This window comes from Orbicella franksi, chromosome 10 (assembly GCF_964199315.1).
Source record: "Orbicella franksi chromosome 10, jaOrbFran1.1, whole genome shotgun sequence".
NCBI classification, from domain to species: domain Eukaryota; kingdom Metazoa; phylum Cnidaria; class Anthozoa; order Scleractinia; family Merulinidae; genus Orbicella; species Orbicella franksi.
In genome coordinates, this window is record NC_138154.1 from 30,668,048 (window position 1) to 30,691,497 (window position 23,450).

Sequence of the window (23,450 nt, forward strand, 5' to 3'; positions counted from 1 at the left end):
GGTGATTTCTTTGGCGGCATTTGATTTAGAACACTTTTATTTTCTACAAAGTAGTGTGTGTACTCCACATGTAGACAAATGATACGCGTTTTTCCAGTCTTACAATAACGACTCTATGAACGGCTCCCGGAAAGCAGCGAATGCAACGGTCCGGGACATTAATTTGAGGACTTTTATTTGACTTCAAGACTGAGACTATGATCTATAATCATAGTCCCTTGTTGTCTTCTAACAGTTTGGGAAACTAAGGGACTGGACGAAAACAAAAGGGCGCCAGTGCATGGGACTAAGCCTGGGGCCCGTTTCTCGAAAGTCCCGGGAACTTTTCGGGCCCGCAAAGCCACTTTTGGTTAATCTCTTATCTGCATCCATAGTTAGTGGAGGGTCCCCTCCACTAATTATGCTGTATCTAAAAATAGAGAGGTGTATACGCCTGAAACTTCTTTTATGAAGGGAACCTCTGTTGATGTTACCAATACAGGAGCTAATCAATGATAATGAGCTCCTGACCAATATGTGAAAAAAAAAAAAAAAAAAAAAGAAAAGAAAAAAGAAAGAAAGAAAAGAAAAAGCGCTTGGGTTCCGGGTGCTATAACTTTTCGGGAGGCCAAGAAGAGATCTGATTTTATCTCCAGGGAGGGGTTAAATTAACACGCGTCATCATCAAATCGAGGCAACGGCAGTCGTACGCCAACAAACTCTTTCTACTGTTTTTTGCTAACAATGTCACTTTTAGCGATAAAGTACCAACGTGGACATCTTGAAATCTTAAACCAACTTGTCCTGCCTCACAAGTCAGTTTACGAGGAAATAAGAGGCGTCGAAGATGGCTGGCAAGCGATAAAGACAATGAAGGTAAGCGAAGCGCGAAGTTAGCTTAATACTACCCGCGGCGCCTTGCTGAATAATTAAGCTTAAGCTTAAATTTGTTAGAATAGCGCTAGCGTCTTCTGTGATTTTCAAATAAATGCCGGAGTTAGCTGACATAGAACTTAAAAAGGTTTAACTGCTTTTGCTACTATTTAATGTGCAGAGGCATATAAATAAAAAACAAATTTCATTGTTCCACGTGTCACCCTGCTGACGTTTGCAGAACTTAGGAACGTTTTGAAACGTTTTTGGTACGTTCCAAAACGTTTCGGTTCATAAATTGCTACTGCAGTGCTCTTGGGCTTACGAAACTAGTTACAGAAATATCCTCCACGTATCAGAATATAATACTAATTGAAATTCAACTCGGTAGCAACTGGTAATAACTATATTTAGTTATGGGTTCGAGCAATAAATTATTTGTCCAAAAAGCTCTCAAACATTTTGTTATTCATGTGCAAAGCAAGGAGTTACAAACAGACTTGTGCAATTCCACGTAAACTTCGAGGAAGTTATTTTGCTGTGTATCAACCAAGGTTGTTTGTATCCTCTGGGTTCAGGGGACAAAAATCTTCTTCTGAAGTTGAATCAAAATTCAAAAGGCCAGTTTGTACTCCAAGCAATGAAAGTGGAAGTGTGAGCAACAACAAGCCAGGTAAAAGCAGACATCACTTTTTGACATGTAACAATGCTACTGAGGAGCAAAGAAAAAATTCAGAAAACTTTGTTGGAGACTCTATACTATCTCAGTTAATTCCAGAGATGGTTAACACAGGTGTACCTCCCCATTCTGTTCGAGAGGACAAAAAGTTTGTAAGCCATGTAAGACGATCAGTGAAAACTGTGGTTGAGCCATATATTCCAAGAAGAAAAAGCTCTTGCTACTCTCTGTTGTCAAGAGACAATGCTTGTAACAAAGAGTGTATACCAGTGGATTTAGAACAGAGCTATAAGGAACTTACTGATCATGAAGAAAAGTTTGTTATTGATATTATGTTGAACAAATGCTGATCATGATCAGTAAAGATGGCTTTGGTTTGGCAAGTTCTTTAGAACTTTAATAAGATAGATTTGCTGTACATGTACTTTATATAAGTTGCATGTCTTTAGGTTACATTTTGTATCTTCTGAATTTATCATAAATTGATTAACATTCAATCAATCAATCAACAAACTTTATTTAAGTGTCTAAAACTTCTAGTCAGCCCGGAGGCAGACTAATCAGGACACTCCCATTAAAATTGCATTGTGTTGGCCAGAAGGCATAAGTTGTGAAAAGTGAATTGATGGTGTGCGTAGGAAGCATTCCCATGGGAACAAAGAGTTTCATATTCTGGCCATAGGAAAATTTTGATCAAGCAATAATGATAATTATTATAGGAGGAGAAAGGAGGAATATTAATTTGCCCCCCCCCCCCCCCCCCCGCCCTCCTCTTTTTTTTACTCTCATCCCAATTTTATGGAGCCAGAATGTGGAAACCTCTTAGATCATATTGGAATGCTTCCTATGCAGGCTAGTGAATTGAATGTTCGATTTAAGTATGTTTTCTTCTTGCTTTTCTTTTCATTTTCTGTTTTAGGTTTAAGGGTGTTGTTACATACTAAGATTTTTAAATTAGTTTGCACACTGAATAATGCGACTGCTTTCTGCTTTGCATATTAAATAAGAACTCCTTCCACCTTCTCACCTCCTTGGGTTGTGAGTGTGTGAGGACGTAATATATAATAGACTATTAGAATACTGTAGCTGGCACGCTTCAGGAGTGGACAAGATGACCCAATTCTTGTTCTGGTGGTTGGTGGTGGTGCTATCTTGCTAATACTCAGTATAACCCACTGTTTACCACAAGAAAATGGTGTTCTATATGAATTCATAAACCTTTATGGACCAAGTTTGTTTGGTCAAGAAGGCTGGATATTAGCTTGATATTCTTGTTTTCAGTCCATAAACATACAAAAAAACCCAGAACTTGGCCAGCATCCAACCATCTTGAGAGAACAGGCCAGTTCAATAATCCGTGCAAACATTTGGTGGTTCCATAAACAGTGTGTATATTGTACACTGAACGTTTGTCCTCATACATGTAATATCAATGAAATGGTGAGAATAAAGGCTTTAATGAATATGGCATTCAGTGTATTAGAATTGCACTTTTTGATTGTGTTCCTCATGAGAAGTGTTATTGTTCTACCTGTAGGTTCGTGGAGCTCCTGCAATTGCAATTGTTGGCTCATTGAGTTTAGCGATAGAGATTCTGCCAAGGTCATTTAGTTCTACAGAGGAACTGGAAAACTTTGTAACAGAGAAATTACAGTATCTTATGAAGGCAAGACCGACAGCTGTGAACATTATGGAAGCCTCCAAGCATCTGATATCATTTGTCAAGGATTTATCATTAAAAGCAAAGGATACTGAAACTGTCAAGATGGAATTGATTAAAGAAATTGAAGGGATGCTGGCAAAAGATATAAGTGATAACAAAGCTATCGGGAGGTTTGGAGCAGCACATGTGTTGCAACAAGTAGGTGTTGATAAGCTGAAGGTCCTCACTCACTGTAACACTGGCTCACTAGCAACAGCTGGCTATGGAACTGCTTTAGGGGTAATCAGAAGCTTATCAGAACAAAATCATCTTGATCATGTGTTCTGCACTGAAACCAGGCCGTACAACCAAGGATCAAGATTAACAGCATATGAGCTAGTTTCTGACAAGATTCCTGCTACTTTAGTAGCAGACTCAATGGTATCAGTGCTCATGAAAACAAAAGGAATACATGCAGTTGTTGTGGGTGCTGACAGAGTGGTTGCCAATGGTGACACAGCAAATAAGGTTGGAACATATCAGATAGCTATAGCTGGTAAGTGTATTACACAGATAATAATGTATTTGTTATTAATGCTGTTACATTTTATGATTCTCATCACAATAAATTCTGGTTGGTTCCAAGTTTTGGAATTTGACATGAGCCATTAAGCTAAAGAGGCCAATAGATTGTGTCAATCAAACTTCAATCTGAATGTTCAAATGAGATGCCATACAATTTTAGTCTTCTGTTTCTGAAAGTAAGAAGTAGCAAAGGCTCTGATTATCCTCATCTTGTCACAAAGAAAAATTATACATCTTGAAACTTTGATGGCTGAGTGATTGGCTGTTTAGACAAAGAGCTACCCATTACCTGTGGCCAGATTTTGGTGTGCAATAGGTTGCTATTAAGAATAACAGAAGGCTTCTCTAAACTTCACTTTTTAATGTCATATTACAAAGGTAGTCAGCGATATGGTGGTGTAATGGTATGGAAGCTGAACTCTGGTTTGATTGGTCAGGGTTTGAGCCCTCACTTTGTTGTTTTACTCTCGCATTGCCTCTCCCCACTTGTTTTCAATGATTACTCGAAGTTAATTTTCAGCCTTTTCGCGACCAACTTTCCAGCAAAACACCATGGGGTTCCATTTTATATTGCCGCACCATCCACTACTGTAGACTTGACTCTGGAGAAGGGCAGTGACATTGTGATTGAGGAGAGACCAGCGGAAGAACTGACAACTGTAGCTGGAGTTCGCATTGCAGCTCCTGCGATTGGTTGCTGGAATCCAGCTTTCGATGTCACTCCAGCAGAACTGATTACAGGGGGCATTGTTACAGAATATGGTGTGTTTAAACCTTCTGAACTTAAGATGGGGTTACAAGAGAAATGTCAATAGCTAAGTGATGTAAGTAATTAGAAAACAAATTGTACAATAATGACTCAAGACACCTCAGGAACACAACTACTAGTACAGTACCTGGTATGCCTGATGAGAGTGGTGTCCACTGACAATACAGCTTCAGACCACAAGCAATCTCTGTTTTTCACAAGTCTGCAATGTTACCAAAATAGACAAATGGAAATGCATCTACATGTACTCAGTTCTTATTAATTTAATTACGAGGCTTTCCTGCTCACTTATGCGACTCATCATGTTATGTTGAGAAATGCCTGTGCTGGACAGAGGTTGCTCACAGTCTTGGTAGTTGAGAACAAGTTTGGGATATTGTTTCTGGTGTGATACATGTAGTTTCAGTAACAATTCTTCATTAACTAGGTTTGACAGTAAGAATTATGTGATTTTTTGTCATTTTGATATCAATTCTAGCTTGTTGAAAAATCCATATCACTTGAATTACACAATCTTTCCACACAGTAGTTTGTTTACATGCAAGGAATGTTCATCTGATTTAATTTATTTTTATAATAAACCAATTATTGGATGATGGTTTTTGTGATATCAAGAATAGTCAAAGTCAAGGTAGGGGATATCAGCCAAAGGCTGAGGCCGATAACTCTTACCAAGACCTTGATTATTCTGGATATCACAAAAACCACATCTAATAATTGTTTTATTATACATTGAATGGAAAAAAAAATGGAGGTCATGTTTTTGGGTCTTCACTGATGGCAAGCAACACAAAGCGTGCAAACTTGACATGATTACCCTTAGAAATCATGCACTGCGGTCATACATGACACAAATACCCATGACCTTGAGTATCCTTGACACTATTATTGTATAATCTGCAGCTAGATGGCGTCATACTGATAGGCACTGATTTCGAAAATTCACTGTACGCTTTTGGCCAATCAAAAAAGAGATAGTGAGTTCAATGTATAATAATAAACAATAATTGGATGAGGTTGTTGTGATATACAGAATAATCAAGGTCGAGATAGGGATTATCAGCCAAAACCAAAGGCTGAAGTTGATAACCCTTAGCAAGACCTTGATTATTTTGGATATCACAAAAACCGAATGTAATAATCGTTTTATCATATATTGAACGAAAAAAATAATGGAAGTTGTGTTTTTGCTTCGTCATTAACAGCAAGCAACACAAAGCACGTGAACTTGACATGATTACCCTTAGAAATCATGCACCGCGGTCATACATGACATGATTACCCATGACATTGAGTGTTCTTGACATGATTATTGTATGATCTGCAGTTATGACGTCACAGGCGCTGATTTCGAAAATTCACTGTACGCTTTCGGCCAATCAGAAAAGAGATAGTGAGATCAATGTATAATAATTGAGTTTATGAGGACAATGACTTACTTTCAATACTTTTATGGTCTCCTCGCCCTGTCTGATTTTTTTTGTTGTTATTGTATATGTACATGTGTTTTATTTATGGTGTGGCAAATAAACAGTGATGGTGATGCATATTGAAATACTTTGCTAGTGTTTAGTTATTTTGTCCAGTGTACTCTTTTCCTGTTAATAGCCCATATTTGTATTCCCATGTTTGTATTCCCAGCATATCACTGGAACTAGCTTGCAACTGAGGCTAATGTGTGTGGAGTCTTTTCAAATGCAAATGAAATTAATCTCCTTTTGATGATACATGGTATTCCCCTGCAAGAGCTATTCCCCTGAAATCTCGCACCAGGCTTCTACAAAGTGAGCTGCTCCGTGTATTCAGTAAATCTTGATGTTAACTGGAGGCGATGTACCGTGAAGGCTCGGTAGTGTTAAAAACTTACAGGCACATGTTAATCAGTGAGTTTTGTCTTGCTTGTGAACTGTATATAGAAACCATAGTTACATGCAAATGAAATGATCAACTCTGTGGGACGAGAATTAAGAGAGAAAATCCGTAAGGTTTAGTGGAGTACCATATATGCGGTTCTCACTTGCGTAAAACTGTGGGCAAAGGCTAGGTGCGGTTGGACGAGAGGGGAACTTGGAAAAACGCGATCCATGAACAAAATACAAGGTGTCTACACAGCTCGCACTTGCCAGCACTTTTCGAATACAGGTATAGAGCTCTAGACTAAAGGGGTTTCACGGAAAACAGTGACTTGTTTTTTTAGTTTCGTATTCCCGTTAGAGGGAGTGTTCGAATCTGATTAGTCCTTCGTACGTGGAGACGAAGAGAATGACACTGATGTTTAGGCTGCTAACTGCCAGGAAATACTCTTCAGGTCTCAGTCATTTATTGTAAAGATTCAAATTGGACGCCAACGCCGGCGAACATTTAACAAACAGATCTTGACATTTACTTGAGAAATTCTCTTAATTTTACACCTGTGACGCCCAAACTGTGAACTCAATTATAAGAACAGAGTATAGCAGACAGCAACAAAAGATAAAAGTTTACTTGCTTCTGTAGTGCCCCCACACTGTAGATATCCAGTGACAGGGGCTTGATTCAATTTTCGCCTTGTCTTTACATCTAAGTAATGTTCTATAGTTTCACTTTATGCAATACGTCGGACAGCTAAGAGTATTTGTTTGTTTGTCTGTTTTTTTTTTTGTTTTTGTTTTTTCAATACAATTTATAAGGAGAAAACAAAATTAGTTGTAATTGTATTATAAAGATAAAGTCCTGTATCACCTTATACTGTTATTCACCCTTGTCGCATAGGCTTTCTCTTTTCTATTTCTCTGTCAGATGTGAGTTGGCGCGGAGAGCAAGTCGTCGGCCAGAGGAGAAAAAACTTCTCTCGACGTTCTTCTCGCGCTTACTTTGATCGGCATGACGACTTTTTCGATTTAAGTTTCAGAAAGACTGAATTGAAAAGTCGGCAATGTGAGTGCAGTGATAGGACGTAATAAGAATATGGCAATGCTCAACAGAATTTCCGGCAGGACCAGATATGCTTTCAATGATCTAACTTTAAATTATATTTGCTATTTTCATAAAAGAAAAAATAATAGCCGCGGGAATAGAATGTAATACTAGCGCCTAGTGCTCCAGTAGTTTTATTGTGACTGCTATAACGCGACGAAATAAATTGATTGTACTTAGCACAACCTGATACAAACTTTTAGAATTGCCTAGCATTTAAAGACAAAGAAAAAAAAACATGATAAATATTAGGTTATTCAACAAATGCAGCGGATTTTACGCCTGTAATGACCGGCTGTGTTTACTTTGTAAGACATATCGCGTAGATTTTTTTGAGCCATTTTATTAACAGGATTGACGTAATGTTTGGTCATCTTTCCTCATGGTTTAATTTAACTGACATACTCAATGCGTAGAAGGCAGGCTGCTCCTGTACTTGCAATAACTATTATCAGTTTGGGAAAGACATCCTTGACTCAACAGAACAAACGAGTTTCAAGTTGTTTTCTGCGGAAGAGACTTTCACTGTGAGCCGGTTACCATGAAAGGAAATTAAACCTTTAACTGAGTTCAGATTAGAGGGCAACAGCGATATTTTCCATCGAAAATTACCCCTACATCTTGGAGGAAGGTATAACAAGCTATATGATGAATTGTTTGTTTGTTTGCGCTTTTCAACCGCGTCTGTGTTATAATTACGACAAAGCAATTTTGCTCCTTTTGCCAGGGTCCAGAGTTTGTTGAATCTATTTTATATGACAGTGCCCATGCTTCGCGCGTAAACGTAGTGGGTGCCCGAGGAAAGGTGTCAGTTCAAAAGTGTAATCAGTAACAGTGTCCGAGCGCAGCGCAGCAAGAATTCAAGCAAGCAGTCTTCGATTCGATTTCATAGTTAAGGATGCTTAAAAATAATCTGAACAATCCGTGTTCGGGTTCATTAATTCTCTCAGCAAATTTAATTTCCCCTTTCTTCCAAAGAACTGTCCAGTGGATGTCATTTGCGAAACGAAAAATTAGAATTGGATTAACAAAATAGATGTATTTGCTCATTGATTTCAAGCATGCAGTTTTCCTCTTCCTATAGGAAAACGATCATTTAAGTTTATGTAACTATAGTAAGCCGTAAAAAAATGCTTGTTGTTTTTTACTCATTTTGTTTTGTATACACTGAAACTTGCCACTAGATTTCGATTTTTTTAAAGCCATGAATGATGTGTATTTTCCCAAAATTAAATTTATTTTAATTAATTTCATATATTTAAATATATGGAAACGTTGCTAAAAATTTGCGTTCTTTTTAACGAGAAAATGAAAGCGAGAGAAAATTATAATCTTCTCTATAAAAGCTGAAAATTTCTTGTCCAAGGTATGTCCAGTTGCCCACCGCGAACGGCAGTTTCTTTTGGTTCTTATTTTTCTGAAAATTGTAATCGGAATACAATTGACAGAATAAATAGAGATTCAGCTTTGAGTTTTAGTTTTAATTATCATGAATATCTTGTATCTTGCTGCTGTTCCCTGCTAGTAATATTGATCCCATAGCGTATTCTAATTTACACAAGTATACTGGCAAATATGTAATTTAGAAATGGTGTGTTCATGTAACAGTTTTAATCCAGCTCATGCCACAGAAGGTCTGGTAACAGCTCTCCCAAGATCTCACATGAATGGCTCGATACCCTTTGAGAGAAGAATCAATCAACAGAGACAATAATCCCCCTAGCCCCGAAACAATAATAGCTGCTACGCTATGGCGACAAATAGAATCAGTACAAGCTTACGAGAACTGCTACATTTCGGGCCACAAATTTTGACGAGTGTTAATGGACCAAGTTCTAATGAAATATCTGATTTTCCTAGTAATGATAACTTGCATTTGGTATCACTCAGACTGAATGTTAGGTAAGATGATGTCAGCCCTGTATCTGTTCCTGTTGGTGATTGGCTTGAATATAGACACAGCTGCGCTATCTATGATCAGCGGTTCAGGTAAGATGGACAGTTAGGTTGAGTTGTCCTACCACAGAATGTTTCCAAAGAGTCGTAAACTTACAATTTCTTCACAAGCAGACAAATGATTACGGAATAAAAAAATATGGTGACGTACAACATGCGTCACTACACTTTCAGAACTTTCTTGGCTTAAAGAAATTCTGGGGTTGTTTCAAGCATCATTTTCTAACTTCTAGAAAATCTAAAGCCTGGTTTGTGCGTAATTATATTTAAGCAATAGAACACTTTTTCCGTGTTTACATAGCCTCATCTAAACACGAGTAGGGTTCGCAGAATTCGAGACAGTTATGCAAACCCGAGACGTAGTCGAGGGTTTGTACAACTTTCAAGAATTCTCCCAACCCCAGAGTGTTTAGATGAGGCCATGTAAACACGAAAAAAATGCACTATTGCTTTTATAAAATAATTCTCAAAAATACGCGCGAATCTAAAACGTCACAACCGTGTTTACATACTCTCATCTAAACATACCTATCGACCAATGAGAGCGCGCGTAGTAGCTCAGTTATTTTATAAAGGAGAATGGTTGTCAGAGTTCTTTGTTGTATGTTTTTGTTTTTGTTTTCGTTTTTTTTTTATTTACCATTGAGTGAGGAACTAACCAATGGAAACGTTTCGGGTTGCATGATTTATGCACAGTGCTGCATAGGTACAAAGCGAAAGATTGTGCACCATTGTGAACCTTCCAACATAAATCTTGTCGACTTAGTTTGCTCCTTTGAAGTTTGCTGGGCTTCAATACTATTCACCTCTGTTAACTGTAGTTTGTGCAGCTAATTGTGATGAGGTTCTTTAGCACTCAGTAACTTAATATTGTTTCTCTACGATTTTCACAGAATCTTTCGACCTTTATTTTCCAAAAAATTCGGATGGTTATGCAATAACAGAAGATATTGCCATACCGGATATGACGTCATTCTCGGTTTGCTTTTGGGTCCAGCTGATATATGCCTCTGGATCAACAGTGACCTTGTTGTCTTATTCCAATTCTGTTTACGAAAAGGCGTTCCTATTGGATACTCAAGGAGTGACCATAAATATCTACATGGACGACGACGGTCAATTGTAAGTAAAATGTTCTGGTAAACTGTGAGGATATAGGTTAAAAGTGGTGGTGTGTCTTCACGCGGTTCTTTGTTGCACACGGCAAGCGTTTTTGGTGACACGCTCCGCGTGAAAATATATGATTTCTTACATGCTGCGTTTTTTGGCCTCATATCAATACTTGACAAGACCATTAATACGACCTACTTTGAGATATGAACTGTAAAAATCATCAATTCAGTGACTGTGTCCTTCGTAATGGAGGACGAGGACTTTGGAGTGCTGGTCAGCGGACAGCAGCTTCATCCCTCTTACCCATGAGCCTCCTGTATCCCTGCAAAGAAGAAAGCTCGACAATAATTCAGCCTCACGACTCTCCTGGACTTCAATAAAAACTCAATCTTCTTATCTCTTATCCACAATTTTAGTTTTGTGCATAGGTCCAAGGACGATAAATTAATTTTTTTTTCTTTCGCATCCCTGCACATCTCCACTGGGATAACAAGTAATGCTTTTGTGGGGCTTTATCGCACACGAACCTATCTGTATGAAATTAAACAAATGACAACTCTTAGCGGAGTTATCAAAGTTAAATCGCCTCAATGTCTTGCAAAACTGATACATCCCTCCCAAAAGAGAGTGCTATTTTTTAATAATTGTATTATTTAATGGGCACCTAACCAGTTTAGTTTCATATAATTAATTGGGTATCCTCTTACCTATTTTCCGTGAAATACATTACACATAAATATTTTCTTTTGATTAGAGGTACAAAAAAAAACTATTGTTGTTTTTGTTGTTGTTGCAATAGTAGTAACAGTAGAGACCCTACTTTGAACCTTCCCTTGTTTTGTCTTGCTTTGTTTTGCCTTGGCATTGTCCCCTTACGGCTGGTTTTTACTTTTTAAACTGTGATTTCATGATCAGGTACCCGACGCTTGATCTTAAAGACGAAAAATGGCACCACGTATGCATCTTGTTGGACCAGACATTTTCTAATTTTAGCTTCTACTTTGACGGTGTTCATACCACTTTGCGGAGTTTTAGACGAGGTGACAAAGACATACTGCATTTAACACTTGAATTTAATTCCCTCTAAGATAAATTATGGATAACCAATTTAGTCTAAACTTGGTCCTTGTTCCTTTTAGTCTATCCTCGGTCTAGATAAAAATCTAGTGCCCTATCGCTATGGAGCGGTACTTTCATGACCTATCATGTCGTAGTTTTCAGTTCTCAGAAACTGTACAAGGTCCTGGTGTGCCCGAAGTCTTTCCATGAAACCATGGTATACGTGACTGTTTAAATGAACGTCAGTGATCAGTAGCTTACAATCAATCAATCAATCAGTGGATCAATCAATACGTCAATCAATCAATCAGCAAGCCAATTATTCATCTTCAATTTTAATCGCAAAAATGTGGATAGGGCCGGAAGTTTTAGGGGACGTGTAGAAATTTCCGCGTACTGAAACAATGATAACACCATGTTGCCAGCATTTAGAAGTTGACTTTGAGAAAATAAGCTTTCCAGTCGCTTTGTGTGTTATGAACTGTACTGTATTTGTTACCGGCAGAGAAAATCCTAAAAGGGGGCGGCACCTTGCTAATTGGTGCGAGGAGGACTAAGTCGATCGGCCAAATCACTCACCGCATGAGCGGAAGGTTCAGTAACCTGAACATATGGGACAGATACCTGACTGAGGATGATTTACACAAGGTCTACCGCAGCTGTGACTTGAACAGAGGAAATGTCATGTATTGGTGTGAACACGTGATCGCCCCAATGCTTAGAAACAACGTCAGTATAGTATCTTCATCAACGGAGTGCAGTGCTTTGTGTAAGTGTAACGGATTATCTCGTTGATTTTTCTTGCACAGTTAACAGGTTCGATAATTCATTTTCCAGTAAACATCTTGTTCTCTTTCAACATGCAACCAGCTAGAGAGGATGACGAGTAAGAGAGCTTATCCCCCAATTTGGCCTTATTCCCCAAATGCAAAAAAAAAAAACAATTGACTAGCTTCTTATCTCCTCATTTGTGGGTCTTCTGTTTGTAAAAAGTAATTTCACGATGTTTAAAGAGGGGTAATAGGAAAAGTTAAGTAAGCTTGAAGAAATTCTGGTGTGCTGACAATTCTGACAATTCTGACAATTTGTCAGCTCGACAAGAAAATGTTATCAATTGACTCTTACTATTATTCGTTTGCTTGTTAGCATGATGACAGTTTTTCCCACTTTTTTCAGATGCCGATGCAAGCTTTACTAGGCAAGCTAGCTTCAAACTTACGGGACACGAGATTACCCAGACTACAGTTCGGGACGACTTTACATGCGCTTTGTACTGCCTGCGGAATTGTAGCTGCCAATCATTTAACTTGTCAAAACAGTCACATAACCAGTACATTTGTGAACTGAACAAAGCGACAGACAAACAGTTCCCTGGTGATCTCGTGTTTATGGCTGATGACGATGTCACGTATCACACCATGCTGACGCTGCACTGATTGCGTGACAGGCTAAGTCACATGGCTGCTCAGTTTGTTAGATAGTAATGTTACCGCTACAGGTGCAAGTCAGATTTTTTTTCCCACTTAACATTCATTTTTGTGCAAGTGATTAGCAATACTTGCTGTATTAAAAGTTGCTTTATTAGCACAAGTGAGAATTTGTCTAGTTAAAATTCACTGGATCAGTTTTTGGTCACTGTCGCGATTAGATTTTTTAACATGATTTTATACTAAGCATGTTTAGCTAGTGTGAACCAGGTATTAAACCACATCACTCTTTGACTGTGAGATTAATTACCCAGACTCCAGAAACAGACGTTTTGAGCGCCAGCTTTTCGTTAGAGCTAATCCCAATACCAACTAGATTTGTTATCTGCTCACCAATATAAATTTGTTTCTTTGGGACAAAATCAAAATCTTGATGAAATGCCAACAGTCTAATCTGGTCACGTGATTAATATTATGATCGATTGCTTAATTGTGACATGAAGGCCTGGTTACCCTGCGTCTACGCTCTCCGTTGGATATGGCCTGTATCATAGCCTTCAATGTGACCCAGCTCGACCGAGCTTTTAGTTTACTGAAGACGTTTCTAGAGTTGTATTTCGACATTTTGAATAGACTACATATTGCATAACTACGCCTTTGGTGGAATATCTTTTGAACACAGCACAGATGTACGTTTATGAAAATAAAAATAGAACCAGTGCCATTACGAATGTCTCCCTGTATGAAGATTTCAAACTTATGATGTTCACGGTTTCACTGACAGTTTGACCGTGTTAGTGAGTATGCCAAAGCCTGAGTGGCCGGCAACAGAACAGGTGCACAAGGGACTGGTCAAAACGTATTGGGGGTGAGGGGGTGGGCCAGAGCAGAGAGAGGGGGAGGGTGGGTCATTCATTTTTGAGCCATTGGTAAGGAGTGGTCGGTCAACTTTTAGCTACTCATGGGGGTGGTTCATCCTATTTTATAACAAATAATTTAAGTCTAGAACTACTGGAACAGTTGGCCACACACTTAAATTTTGTACGCATCAAGTCGTAATTATTTGAGAAGTAAAAAACATGCACCGTGTTTCTGTTTAACAATTAGATTATTCGCTCTCGATTTCTCTCGCGTAATAGTTGACGAAGGCGCAAGCATAGAAATCGAGAGCGAATAACTCGATTGTTTTTGTGTAAATCTACTCTTCGTTCAAAACTTTTGAATATTGTCCTTTTGAATATTGTCCTCTTCACAGACACCTCGAAAACGGGGACGTCATTTTGTTAACAAGCGCACACTGCTAGGCTACTCATTATCTATCACAGAATAGACAGTGAGTAGCATAGCCAATCAGAGAACGGCATTCGTGATACTAATGCTAATGGATTTATACTAAAACTCGATAGAAACGCGTATGTGTTTTCTATTTCTTAAATAAAAACAAGCAGTTACCAATCCCTCATCTTACGCGGGTTTTGCGGTAAAACGAAAAGCTGAAGTGAGCGGAGAGAGGAACTCAATACCTTATTACAATCCAACGATTAAATTCAGAATATAATTATTTTAATTTATACTAAAAGTGTTACACTTTACTACTCGACAAATTGCTTCTGTTGAACGTGAGGATACATTTCATATTTCCTTGCAACTGCCCTAAAATAAGATAAAGCTCTGTGAAATCAGTCGTTTTCTTTCCGAGGGCGTCTGAGGTCCCGGAAATTAATCTTGTACCGCGTGACAGAGCACATCAAATGTCTAGTTTATTTTATTAACACTTCATGCAACCCTTCGAAAACTATCATTGCAAGACAAGACTAAAATAAACTGTTTGACACTTGCTAAATACTGGTGGCTACGCAATCGTCATATTGTAGTTATACCGTCATACACATCCATGTCTTTATTCAATTATCGATATTCTAAAATTCACTACTTATTCATCGATACATATAGTTTATGTCGGTGAGACAATTCATCCTTTCTGAGTTAAAAAAAAAGACATAACGTAAATTATGTCTATTCAATAGTCAGTACATAAAGTACAAATGAACATTGGCGTCTTTGGAATAAACTGAGCAGCAATTCATCTCTCGAAAGTGAACATGATCCAACAGTTGTCAAGAATCTGAAGCAAGTGCAGATAAATTCCACACTAAGATTTTTGCTGTTTTCCTGGAGTGCCACTGTTTTTCGTTTTTTCTAAAACAAACAAAAAAAAAGCTGAGGTTTATTTGTACCTTTCTAGCATATCTCTCGTTGTACGAGCCGTAAAATGTAGAAATACTGCCCAGCTGACGTTAGCGGAAGCAATTTTCATTGCGTCAATTTTTCCAGAAATTAGGATCGTTTGCCATTTTTCTTTGATAGTTCTCATACCACCGTTGAACCACGCTCAGTGGCACAAAACTCTCTGATGGATTTGGTGTCATTTGGGTCTGTGTTATGGCAAAGGAAGATGCAAAATTGAAGAAATTCTCCAACATTTTCTGCGTGTATTCCACAAAAGTGTTCAAGCTGGATGGTATTGATTGACTTGCTGGTGTTTGTTGGGCCAACTGGTCCAGGGGTTCAACTGAGATACCAATTTGAGCGCCTGCCTGGTCAATCGCTGTACTAGCATCCATTGAAAATGGGTTCTGAACTCTTTCCTCTGGCTTGACCTGGTATAAAGTGATAAATTAGTTATGACCAAGTCTTCCAGAACGAAGTGAAGCTATGTGCCTAAATGATTAACCCTGAATCAGTGATTCCCTGATACACATTCGATTCTCCTTACCAATTGCTACACATTTCTGTTAAATGGTCGGCTGTGAAAATTTTGTGGTTTATCAAGACCATTATATTTCCTCAGTTGACGCTAGACTTCAAAACAGTCGATTTTTTTTTCTCCTCAGTCTCACTCTACGTTTAATACTCGCTCCTGAACTTTCGTTCGAAGTCACCGCCTGAGTTTACCAAGAAGCAACTGTTTTGGTGTCTGAGCTGACAGACCATGATGTCTTTACTATGTACAGACTGTTTGAAATTAACTCCTTGTATCTGTTCAATCTTATTAAATGGATAGTCAACTACCAACGGATAGGCCCACATCAACTTCAAAATATTCAAATTGATAGAGGGGGATACATGTAGATACAGTATACAAGGAATTAATAGTTGATCACCTGCAGGCAGATGAAAACAAAAAGATACACCAGGCAGGAGACAGAGACAGAAATGAACCCTACCTCATTTGTGAGGAATTAAGTGTCTTGCTGAAGTTTTGTCAAAGAGGAGTTAGACTGGACTTGTGGCCTACAGTTTCGCCACTAACAGAAAAAGACAACATACTCTGTACACTGTTGGACAGATATTTGTTTTGAGCTACTTTGTCAAAGTGTAAATGGCGTGGGGAAAGAACTCTGCGCTTTGTAAAAATGTGCCTGTCATGTTGCCATGACAACAAGGAATGTTTCTCCCAAAAATTAAAGAAGCCCCTTTGTCTAAGGTTATACTTTATGCGACCCATTTCATGTACACCATCACATACCTTTGCAAGTTTAAATATAGCACTTGGTTTGCTGTTTGCTATGAATCCTAGTAGCTGTGACTTTGGTCCGTCGGGGGTTGGATAACAGTAGTAAACTCCCCCACCCATCCCATCTGGGAATGGGGTCACACCAGTCAAGAACACTACCACATGATGGATACTTTCAACATCAGTTAAGTTGAAAACAAACTGAGTAGGTCCAATCTGTTGAGCATCAGTTTGCACCTGTAACAATATTGCAAGACACCTTACAAACATGTCAATCAACATAAACATGTTCATAATACATTAAATGTGGATATAATCAGAAATGACTTAAGAAACATTAAACCACACTTTAAAAAAATAAATGGAAGTCTGTATTTGTTTACATATATAGCCTGCAGTGCAGGTGTATTTTGAGCATGCAAGTGTACATTTCCGTATAAGGTCGCCATATTGGATTTGGTTACTGTGGGGGGTTGGGACGATTTGTCAAGGGAGTGAGAGTGAGGTACCCTGGGTACCAGAGGTTTTCTCTTGCGCGCAGCAGATGGAAATACCTCGCTTCGCTTCAGAGACATGACCGACACTGGAAACCGCAGAAGAAAATCCCCTGGCACCTAGGGTAGGAGCGAGGAGAACAGAGTAGGGGGAAAAATAAAGTGCCCCACCCCACACTACCCAAACCCTCTACCGGTGAGGCATCCAATTACAATCCAAGATGGTGGCATTGAAAACCTGGTTTTATCAACCATCCCATTCAAAAATAACCCCTGCACTACAGGCTAGGGTTTACACTTTCATTGTGACCACCCCCCATTCAGATTTAAAGGCTGTACCTTTCCTGACACTGCTCAAAATATAGTTAATTGAGTTAGTTATGTGATCAAGCTAGAGCTATAGCAAATGCAAAGATAATGAATGACTAACAGTATAATGCAAGGGAGAAAACCTGTTAGGACATGATCCCTAATTTCACGATGACTCTGAAAACCACATCTCAAAATCAAATGCCCTGATACAGAGTTGATTGTGCAGGTTACTGGTATGGTTCCTTTCCATTTTTCATAACAGACATATAGGGCCACAAAGGGTGAAGTCTTATAATATTAGCTCAGCATTCTTACTTCTTTTTATGTGAAGTGTGATTGGTTAAAAAAAAAATCATGTGATACGTAATTAAAAAGAGAGAATCAGCATTATGCGTGATCAGTACCCCTCACCCCCTTTGAATCTATAATATACGTGTACATCATAAAACCACTCAAATAAGACAAGATGAATTATCTCTGAGAGATAAAGCTTCTGTTTGTGGAAGAGGATTTTGCCTTTGAACATGACACATGCCAGAAATGAAATAAAACTGAGATTTAATTTGAAGGCTACATAGGTCATTAGCAAAGCAATTTAATTTATAGTTTTTGTGAAATTCAACTGGTCACCTGATTGCTGATAGGTGATAAACCTGTCACTGCCAAAACAAAAGGAAAGGAATGTTATTCAGGTGTGAGTAGGTTAACTTCAGGTACTTCATGAAAACAAGTAAAAAATAATAACCTTAAATGAGAACATGAGAGAGTACCATAATCACCATAATGATTCCACAAGAAAATAATCCATGTTTAAGTCTATCTGAATCCTCCACTCTTTACACAAAGTTACCCAAAGCCCTGGGCTTATTAATGGGATTTTACGCTATTGACTTTAAAAATGTAAATATGTAAGACCCTCTTTTTCTTCCAGAATAAATCCTTCATATTGAACCAGGCCTCTGCAAGGACTACCATTTGTACAAAATTTATTTAGTCCAGTGCAACCCTAAACTCTGTAAGGTTCCAGCACATTCAATAAACAACATGCAGACAGCATTTGATGTGGTATGTACTTAAGTGGCTGCTTATCACTGTAGTTGTATTTTATTCCCTGTATTTTCTAGAGATATGGTTCTAACCAAATCCTTGTAGTCTGTTTCTGAGTAGTTGTGGGACTCAGGGCCCCTTGTCAGGGCTCGAAAAATATTTGAATTCCAGCTTGCCCCATGGGCAAGTAATTCTCAAATATTGCTTGCCTGGGGCATTTCCTCACTTGCCCAAGTTTTCAAACTCATTAATAATTCATGAAACCAGAGATGGAAGTTATTCACTGGGGTGTTCGAATGTAATAACTTCTCTGACTTGCTTGCAATCTTCTTAGTTTTGATCTGTTTCATTTGCTGTTTCCTGAATTATGGGCTGGGTATCTTAAAAAATCCTTGAATCAATGTTTTCAATCTGTGTAACTGGGTTGTGTGCAACTCCTTGAACATTAAACGGCACCTTGCCTAAGTAACTCCAAAAAAATCATTTTGAAGCCGGAAGCGCATAAAATTAAAAACAATTAGTAAAAGAAAGAACATTTTTGTTTCTCCTCTTCAGTTCTGAAACAGGCACCGTGTTGATTTTGTAAATCCGGCAAGTTCATATTTTTTCTTTTAGGTAGTTGATAAATAGTTTCAGTTGAGTGAAAACGTCTGCGTTTGAATGTAAAACTATTTTTGGTCAAATTTTGTGATGATGCTAATCAATTTTGTTTTAATAGTCTATGGCAGTGCCTTAAGTAAGATTATATTTCTGTTAGGAAACTTTCGTGGAAGATCGTGAGGGAGATTTTTGGTTGCTGGCGAGAGATTTGTTTTTGCAGTAGAAATATACAACTTCTTTCCAGGTACAGCTTCTACAGCTGTCAGTGATACAACTATGTCAAGTTTGTTCTTTTACTGTGAAACTGGTAAATGCTCACAAAAAAACCCCGGAAAAATACTGCTGAAATTGTAAGAAATAAACACAGCATTTTCGTGCTGGTCACAGTTACTTTTAGTTGTGGAAAGAACTTTCATCAGGGCAGATTTTTATCATATCCTAGGTAACCACTTCTGAACTGTGAACATGTGCCACGCAATAACCAAAACAATGCTTATGACTTGTAATTTTTGTCAAGACCCATCTAAACACTTTCCATGTGCCAAAAATTTAGTCGTTACAAAGTCGTTATCAAACATTTACCGGTAGTTGGTGGACAGCTTGCCTGGGTTCTTGCCCGTGGGGCAAGTGAGGAGGAAAAGTTACTTGCCCAAGAGGAAATTGTACTTGTCCCGGATGAGCGGACGGGGTTTTTTTTTTCGAGCACTGCATGTGACTTAAACAGAATACTGTTTATAAATACTTAATTACCCTACTGATTTGATTTGGCACCAATAATTTTCCTCCCCATTTAAAGGTGTTGTTTTGTAGTTCATCCCTTTTCTAATAAATGCCTCAAAATAATTTCCAACACATGCACTTTAAAACATGTTACCATCTTCCAATGCTAATAATAATGCAAACTAAGGGTAAAATGCATACTGCAGACTTTTAAACTGAAATTTGTCACAATTTCCATCATTAAGATATGAGAGCTAACTGTAAACATGCTAACCAGAGTGTTATTCAGGCTAGTTGTGAGTTGATAACTTTATTTACACATGGTAAAAATTCCTAATCAGCACAATTTGAAAGTATAATATCTAAGTCGACCTAACTAAAGTAACTAATAATTAACATAGTGTTATTTATGAGAATAAAACCCAATCATATCACTAAAGCTGCTTTTCAAGGACGCCATTCTCATTCAAAGCTGTAATGATGCAGTTTGCATTGAGTTCGTTTAAAGAAATTGAGGATTGGAGTTCATGAGAAAGGCTGTTCTAAAACATAGCACCCCTCTAGGAAAAACTTCTCTTTAAACAATTGGTGCAGGGCTGTGGATTTAGAGCCAATTTATTCTCAGAATTCCTCAGTTGCATTGATACGAAGTAATATCATTTAGAGATACGAATCAAGATTGTAGATATTCAGGGATCAATCCATGTAAAGTTTTGAACATCATAACAGAGGTGGCTACCAGCAGGGTACATGTAACTGTAGTGCAGACTTTCCCTCCGATTGGCCTGAACAATCCTGTTGAAGATTAGCACTCAAATATAATGGAAATAACACGATATACATTAAAAAGGTCTGTAGTATGCATTTTACCTCTGGTCTGCAGTCTGCATTTTACCCTATGTCTCCATTTTATCCCAGGTCTACAGTCTGCAGTCCGTAGTGTGTACTTTACACTGACAGATAATAACACTTACACAGTGTAATTGCTCTTCTGGTAAGGTTTTGTATCAAGAGTGATTTTTAAGACCTAAGAGTCAATAACGCCAACCTTGAACATAGTCAAATTGTTATTAGGGCACTTAAGACATATCAGAGTAGAAAATGAAATGAGTAAATTGTCCCAAATAAGCACCCCACCTTTATGAGTGCCCCTCTCTAGCTAGTTTCCAAAAATAATGTGATTTACAACAGACAAGAAAATCTTCAACAGTAAAATAATTTTACACATGATCAGGATGATTTAGGCAGTACAGATAAACAGCAACACTACCCATACGATAGGAGTTCTAACATCTACCAAGCCCCAGCCCCCCTCCCCCCCTAATGTAATCGTGATACTAAATGTCACAATGTAAACTGTTGTATTCTTATGCATTCCAGTAATTTTGAGAAGTTTCCAGTGTCAATGTTCTTCAGGTGAATAATTCCCTTGCTCACCGTGCAAATAAACCTAGATCATGGATTTTGAAATAAAATCGGGGAGAGTCTAAATCTGAAATAAGTTTAAGCTTAGCGGTTTAACAGGGTTTAAGTAGACGTGAAAGCTTTCATGCACTGTATAGTTCCCAATAACATCTTCTAATGTTATAATTTTATTCCAGGCAAAATCTAGAGCTGAGCTTTTTGTTTATCGATTACAGTTAAAATTCTCCGACAGTAAAGAACATACTTACCAAGCGTCCTGACACTATACATCCAAACATATCTAAGAACACCAAATCCCCACTCGAAGTAGGATTGTTGTTGTTTTTGTTCGACCGTTTCGTCAGCGGTCAACTATAAAAACGTTCGATCACGTGTCAGGACCCAGCAGCGAATGGTCGAGTTAGATCTGGGCACTAAATTTAACGTCATGTTTGATTGATTGATTGATTGATTGATTGATTGATTGATTGAATGAATGATTGATTGAAGTTGACTCCGCATAACAGAAAATCATAAATTAATAAAAATACAAATTACATCAGAAATTTCCCAGTATGAATTACAACTAACTAGGAGCAAAAATTGGAGCGAAGCGCGGAGAGGGTAGAATTAAAAAACGCCTTTGAAGCGCCATGAAGGATGTGCCCCAACATCCAATACAGAATAGTAATAATAATAATAATTATAATAATAATAATAATAATAATAATAATAATAATAATAATAATAATAAATAAAAGCATGCATCCAAACATATCGAAGACGAGATGAAATTGGAAGCATACTACAATTTGTCGTACTAAACTTAAACCCAAGGCATTTTAAGAAATGATCCAACCTTGCTCATAAAATAGAGACACTGCCAATCTCCTTAGCATGATCTGGTAAAGTTTTCCATTCACGATATTACGTATAAAATAGCTGTTCTTAAAAGCATTAGTTCTACTATATTGCATTGGAAAAAAGAAAAGAAAAATATCGATTACTTTCACGATGTCCTGCTTCGTGTGCTTTTATATTGTGTACTTGGCAGGATTACGCAGTTTGTTAACGAAGATAAAACAATATTTTGCCGAATGTTAATTTTCAAGAGAATCTGGAGTTTTTCGCTCACAGGATGTTATTTTCCTCACCCCACTCCCCCACAAAAGGCATTTTGCCCGAACAGAAGTCAAAACCCGTTGCCACCTGCCTCAGTAAAGACATGAATTTTTGAACTATTGTTCGCATCTTTGATTTCTCGTTGCCGTGAACTTTGTCTCGCCATGAAATGTCGGCCAATAACTTACTCCTTCGGGAAAAAATAACTGACATTTTCTCGACGGGATAAATTGTATGGTGAATCAGTGCTGATAATGAGGTTTTCGTAACACAGATTTCACTTTGTTCTTAAAACAACGCTGATTGCAAAGCAACAAAGGAATCACGTGGCCTATTGACCTTTAGGAGAACGTATCTTTGCCTTCCTTTCAGCCTTACTACGAGGGAGCAGCCTCAACCGCGCTTAGTGCAGAAAAGAATCTATTTAAAAACAAAGACTTGTAAGTTTAAGGTGTGGTTTTCGTAGATCAACAATTTAAGATGTGGAGCCCACCAAGAAATATTTCGCTGGTTATGTTAACGTTATCACTTTTGCCGGGTGAGTAAAATTGTTTTATACTTTTAGGCCATTTCCTGCTAAACAACATTAAATGTAATAACTCCTGCAAGAAGTTAACATGGGCCACAGTTTATTTTAAAGCCATGAAGTACAAGTCCCTTTGTTTTGGGGAACCTGCTTTGTGTGCCGGGATTTGGTTATACTCGATACAAGATATATAATTTTACTAGTATAATTCCTGTATCGTCTGTTTTATTTAGTCCCGAGTGCAGTTTAATTTCAATCGCGGTAACTTATGGTCAACAAATTCTTCATTTTGCCACGGCCATCTTACAGAATGCTAGAAACAGTGCATTAGAGTTTCACTGCTAAATTTACCCTTGATAATAAAATGAAATAAAATAAGATAGTTTACAACGCTAAAATATTCCACACTTCTAACAAGTCATCCGATCAAATCAATTGTCAAAGGTCGTTAAACTCTAGTGAGTATCAACAAAGACTATACATCCATTCACCTGTCTAGATGTCTGTGACATGATTACTTCACGTTTGGAGTTTTTATGCCTTATCCCAAAGTTGAACTCTATAAAAAATACGCAGTTTAACTCAAGTATATCAATCTAAGCGGGTGCATGGTTAGAAGCCTCTTCTGCACTTGCAATAGAGACCATGTCCTTTCTAGTTACTTTTAATAT

General features: G+C 37.9%; 3 protein-coding genes across 5 annotated transcripts; 2 read left to right on the forward strand and 1 right to left on the reverse strand.

Annotated features, from left to right (window-relative positions):
• Positions 1–493: 493 nt before the first annotated feature.
• LOC145499933 (methylthioribose-1-phosphate isomerase-like) lies at positions 494–6,084 on the forward strand. The gene is made up of 3 exons (XM_081479447.1): positions 494–855; positions 3,069–3,729; positions 4,302–6,084. Exons 1-3 carry the CDS (start codon positions 724–726, stop codon positions 4,571–4,573), a joined length of 1,065 nt encoding a protein of 354 aa, XP_081335573.1. The 5' UTR covers positions 494–723; the 3' UTR covers positions 4,574–6,084.
• Positions 6,085–9,013: 2,929 nt separating this feature from the next.
• Positions 9,014–13,125, forward strand: LOC145499992 (C-reactive protein-like). Its single transcript, XM_081479507.1, has 5 exons — positions 9,014–9,471; positions 10,332–10,560; positions 11,467–11,591; positions 12,116–12,379; positions 12,787–13,125. The coding sequence occupies exons 1-5, from the start codon at positions 9,378–9,380 to the stop codon at positions 13,044–13,046; spliced, it is 972 nt and encodes a 323-aa protein (XP_081335633.1). The 5' UTR covers positions 9,014–9,377; the 3' UTR covers positions 13,047–13,125.
• Positions 13,126–13,298: 173 nt separating this feature from the next.
• LOC145499835 (protein Hikeshi-like) lies at positions 13,299–21,610 on the reverse strand. 3 transcript variants are annotated; one of them, XM_081479359.1, is made up of 4 exons: positions 21,401–21,610; positions 17,991–18,019; positions 16,567–16,791; positions 13,299–15,697 (listed from the first exon to the last, which is right to left on the reverse strand). In XM_081479359.1, the coding sequence occupies exons 1-4, from the start codon at positions 21,420–21,422 to the stop codon at positions 15,359–15,361; spliced, it is 615 nt and encodes a 204-aa protein (XP_081335485.1). In that variant the 5' UTR covers positions 21,423–21,610; the 3' UTR covers positions 13,299–15,358. The 3 variants fall into 3 exon arrangements, with proteins under 3 accessions (XP_081335485.1, XP_081335486.1, XP_081335484.1); XM_081479360.1 differs by lacking the exon at positions 17,991–18,019 and having other exon boundaries at positions 21,401–21,609; XM_081479358.1 differs by having other exon boundaries at positions 16,567–21,609.
• Between the last annotated feature and the right edge of the window lie 1,840 nt (positions 21,611–23,450).

Excerpts from the sequence above, each read along its gene's own strand:
- LOC145499835 (XM_081479358.1), bottom strand. The coding sequence starts at position 16,848 with ATGAACATGTTTATGTTGATTGACATGTTTGTAAGGTGTCTTGCAATA. Across the intron at positions 15,698-16,566 it reads CTATATTTAAACTTGCAAAG|GTCAAGCCAGAGGAAAGAGT; the intron begins GTATGTGATGGT and ends ACTTTATACCAG.
- LOC145499992 (XM_081479507.1), top strand. The coding sequence starts at position 9,378 with ATGTTAGGTAAGATGATGTCAGCCCTGTATCTGTTCCTGTTGGTGATT. Across the intron at positions 11,592-12,115 it reads TTTGCGGAGTTTTAGACGAG|AGAAAATCCTAAAAGGGGGC; the intron begins GTGACAAAGACA and ends TGTTACCGGCAG. Across the intron at positions 12,380-12,786 it reads AACGGAGTGCAGTGCTTTGT|ATGCCGATGCAAGCTTTACT; the intron begins GTAAGTGTAACG and ends CACTTTTTTCAG.
- LOC145499933 (XM_081479447.1), top strand. The coding sequence starts at position 724 with ATGTCACTTTTAGCGATAAAGTACCAACGTGGACATCTTGAAATCTTA. Across the intron at positions 856-3,068 it reads AAGCGATAAAGACAATGAAG|GTTCGTGGAGCTCCTGCAAT; the intron begins GTAAGCGAAGCG and ends TTCTACCTGTAG. Across the intron at positions 3,730-4,301 it reads ATATCAGATAGCTATAGCTG|CAAAACACCATGGGGTTCCA; the intron begins GTAAGTGTATTA and ends CCAACTTTCCAG.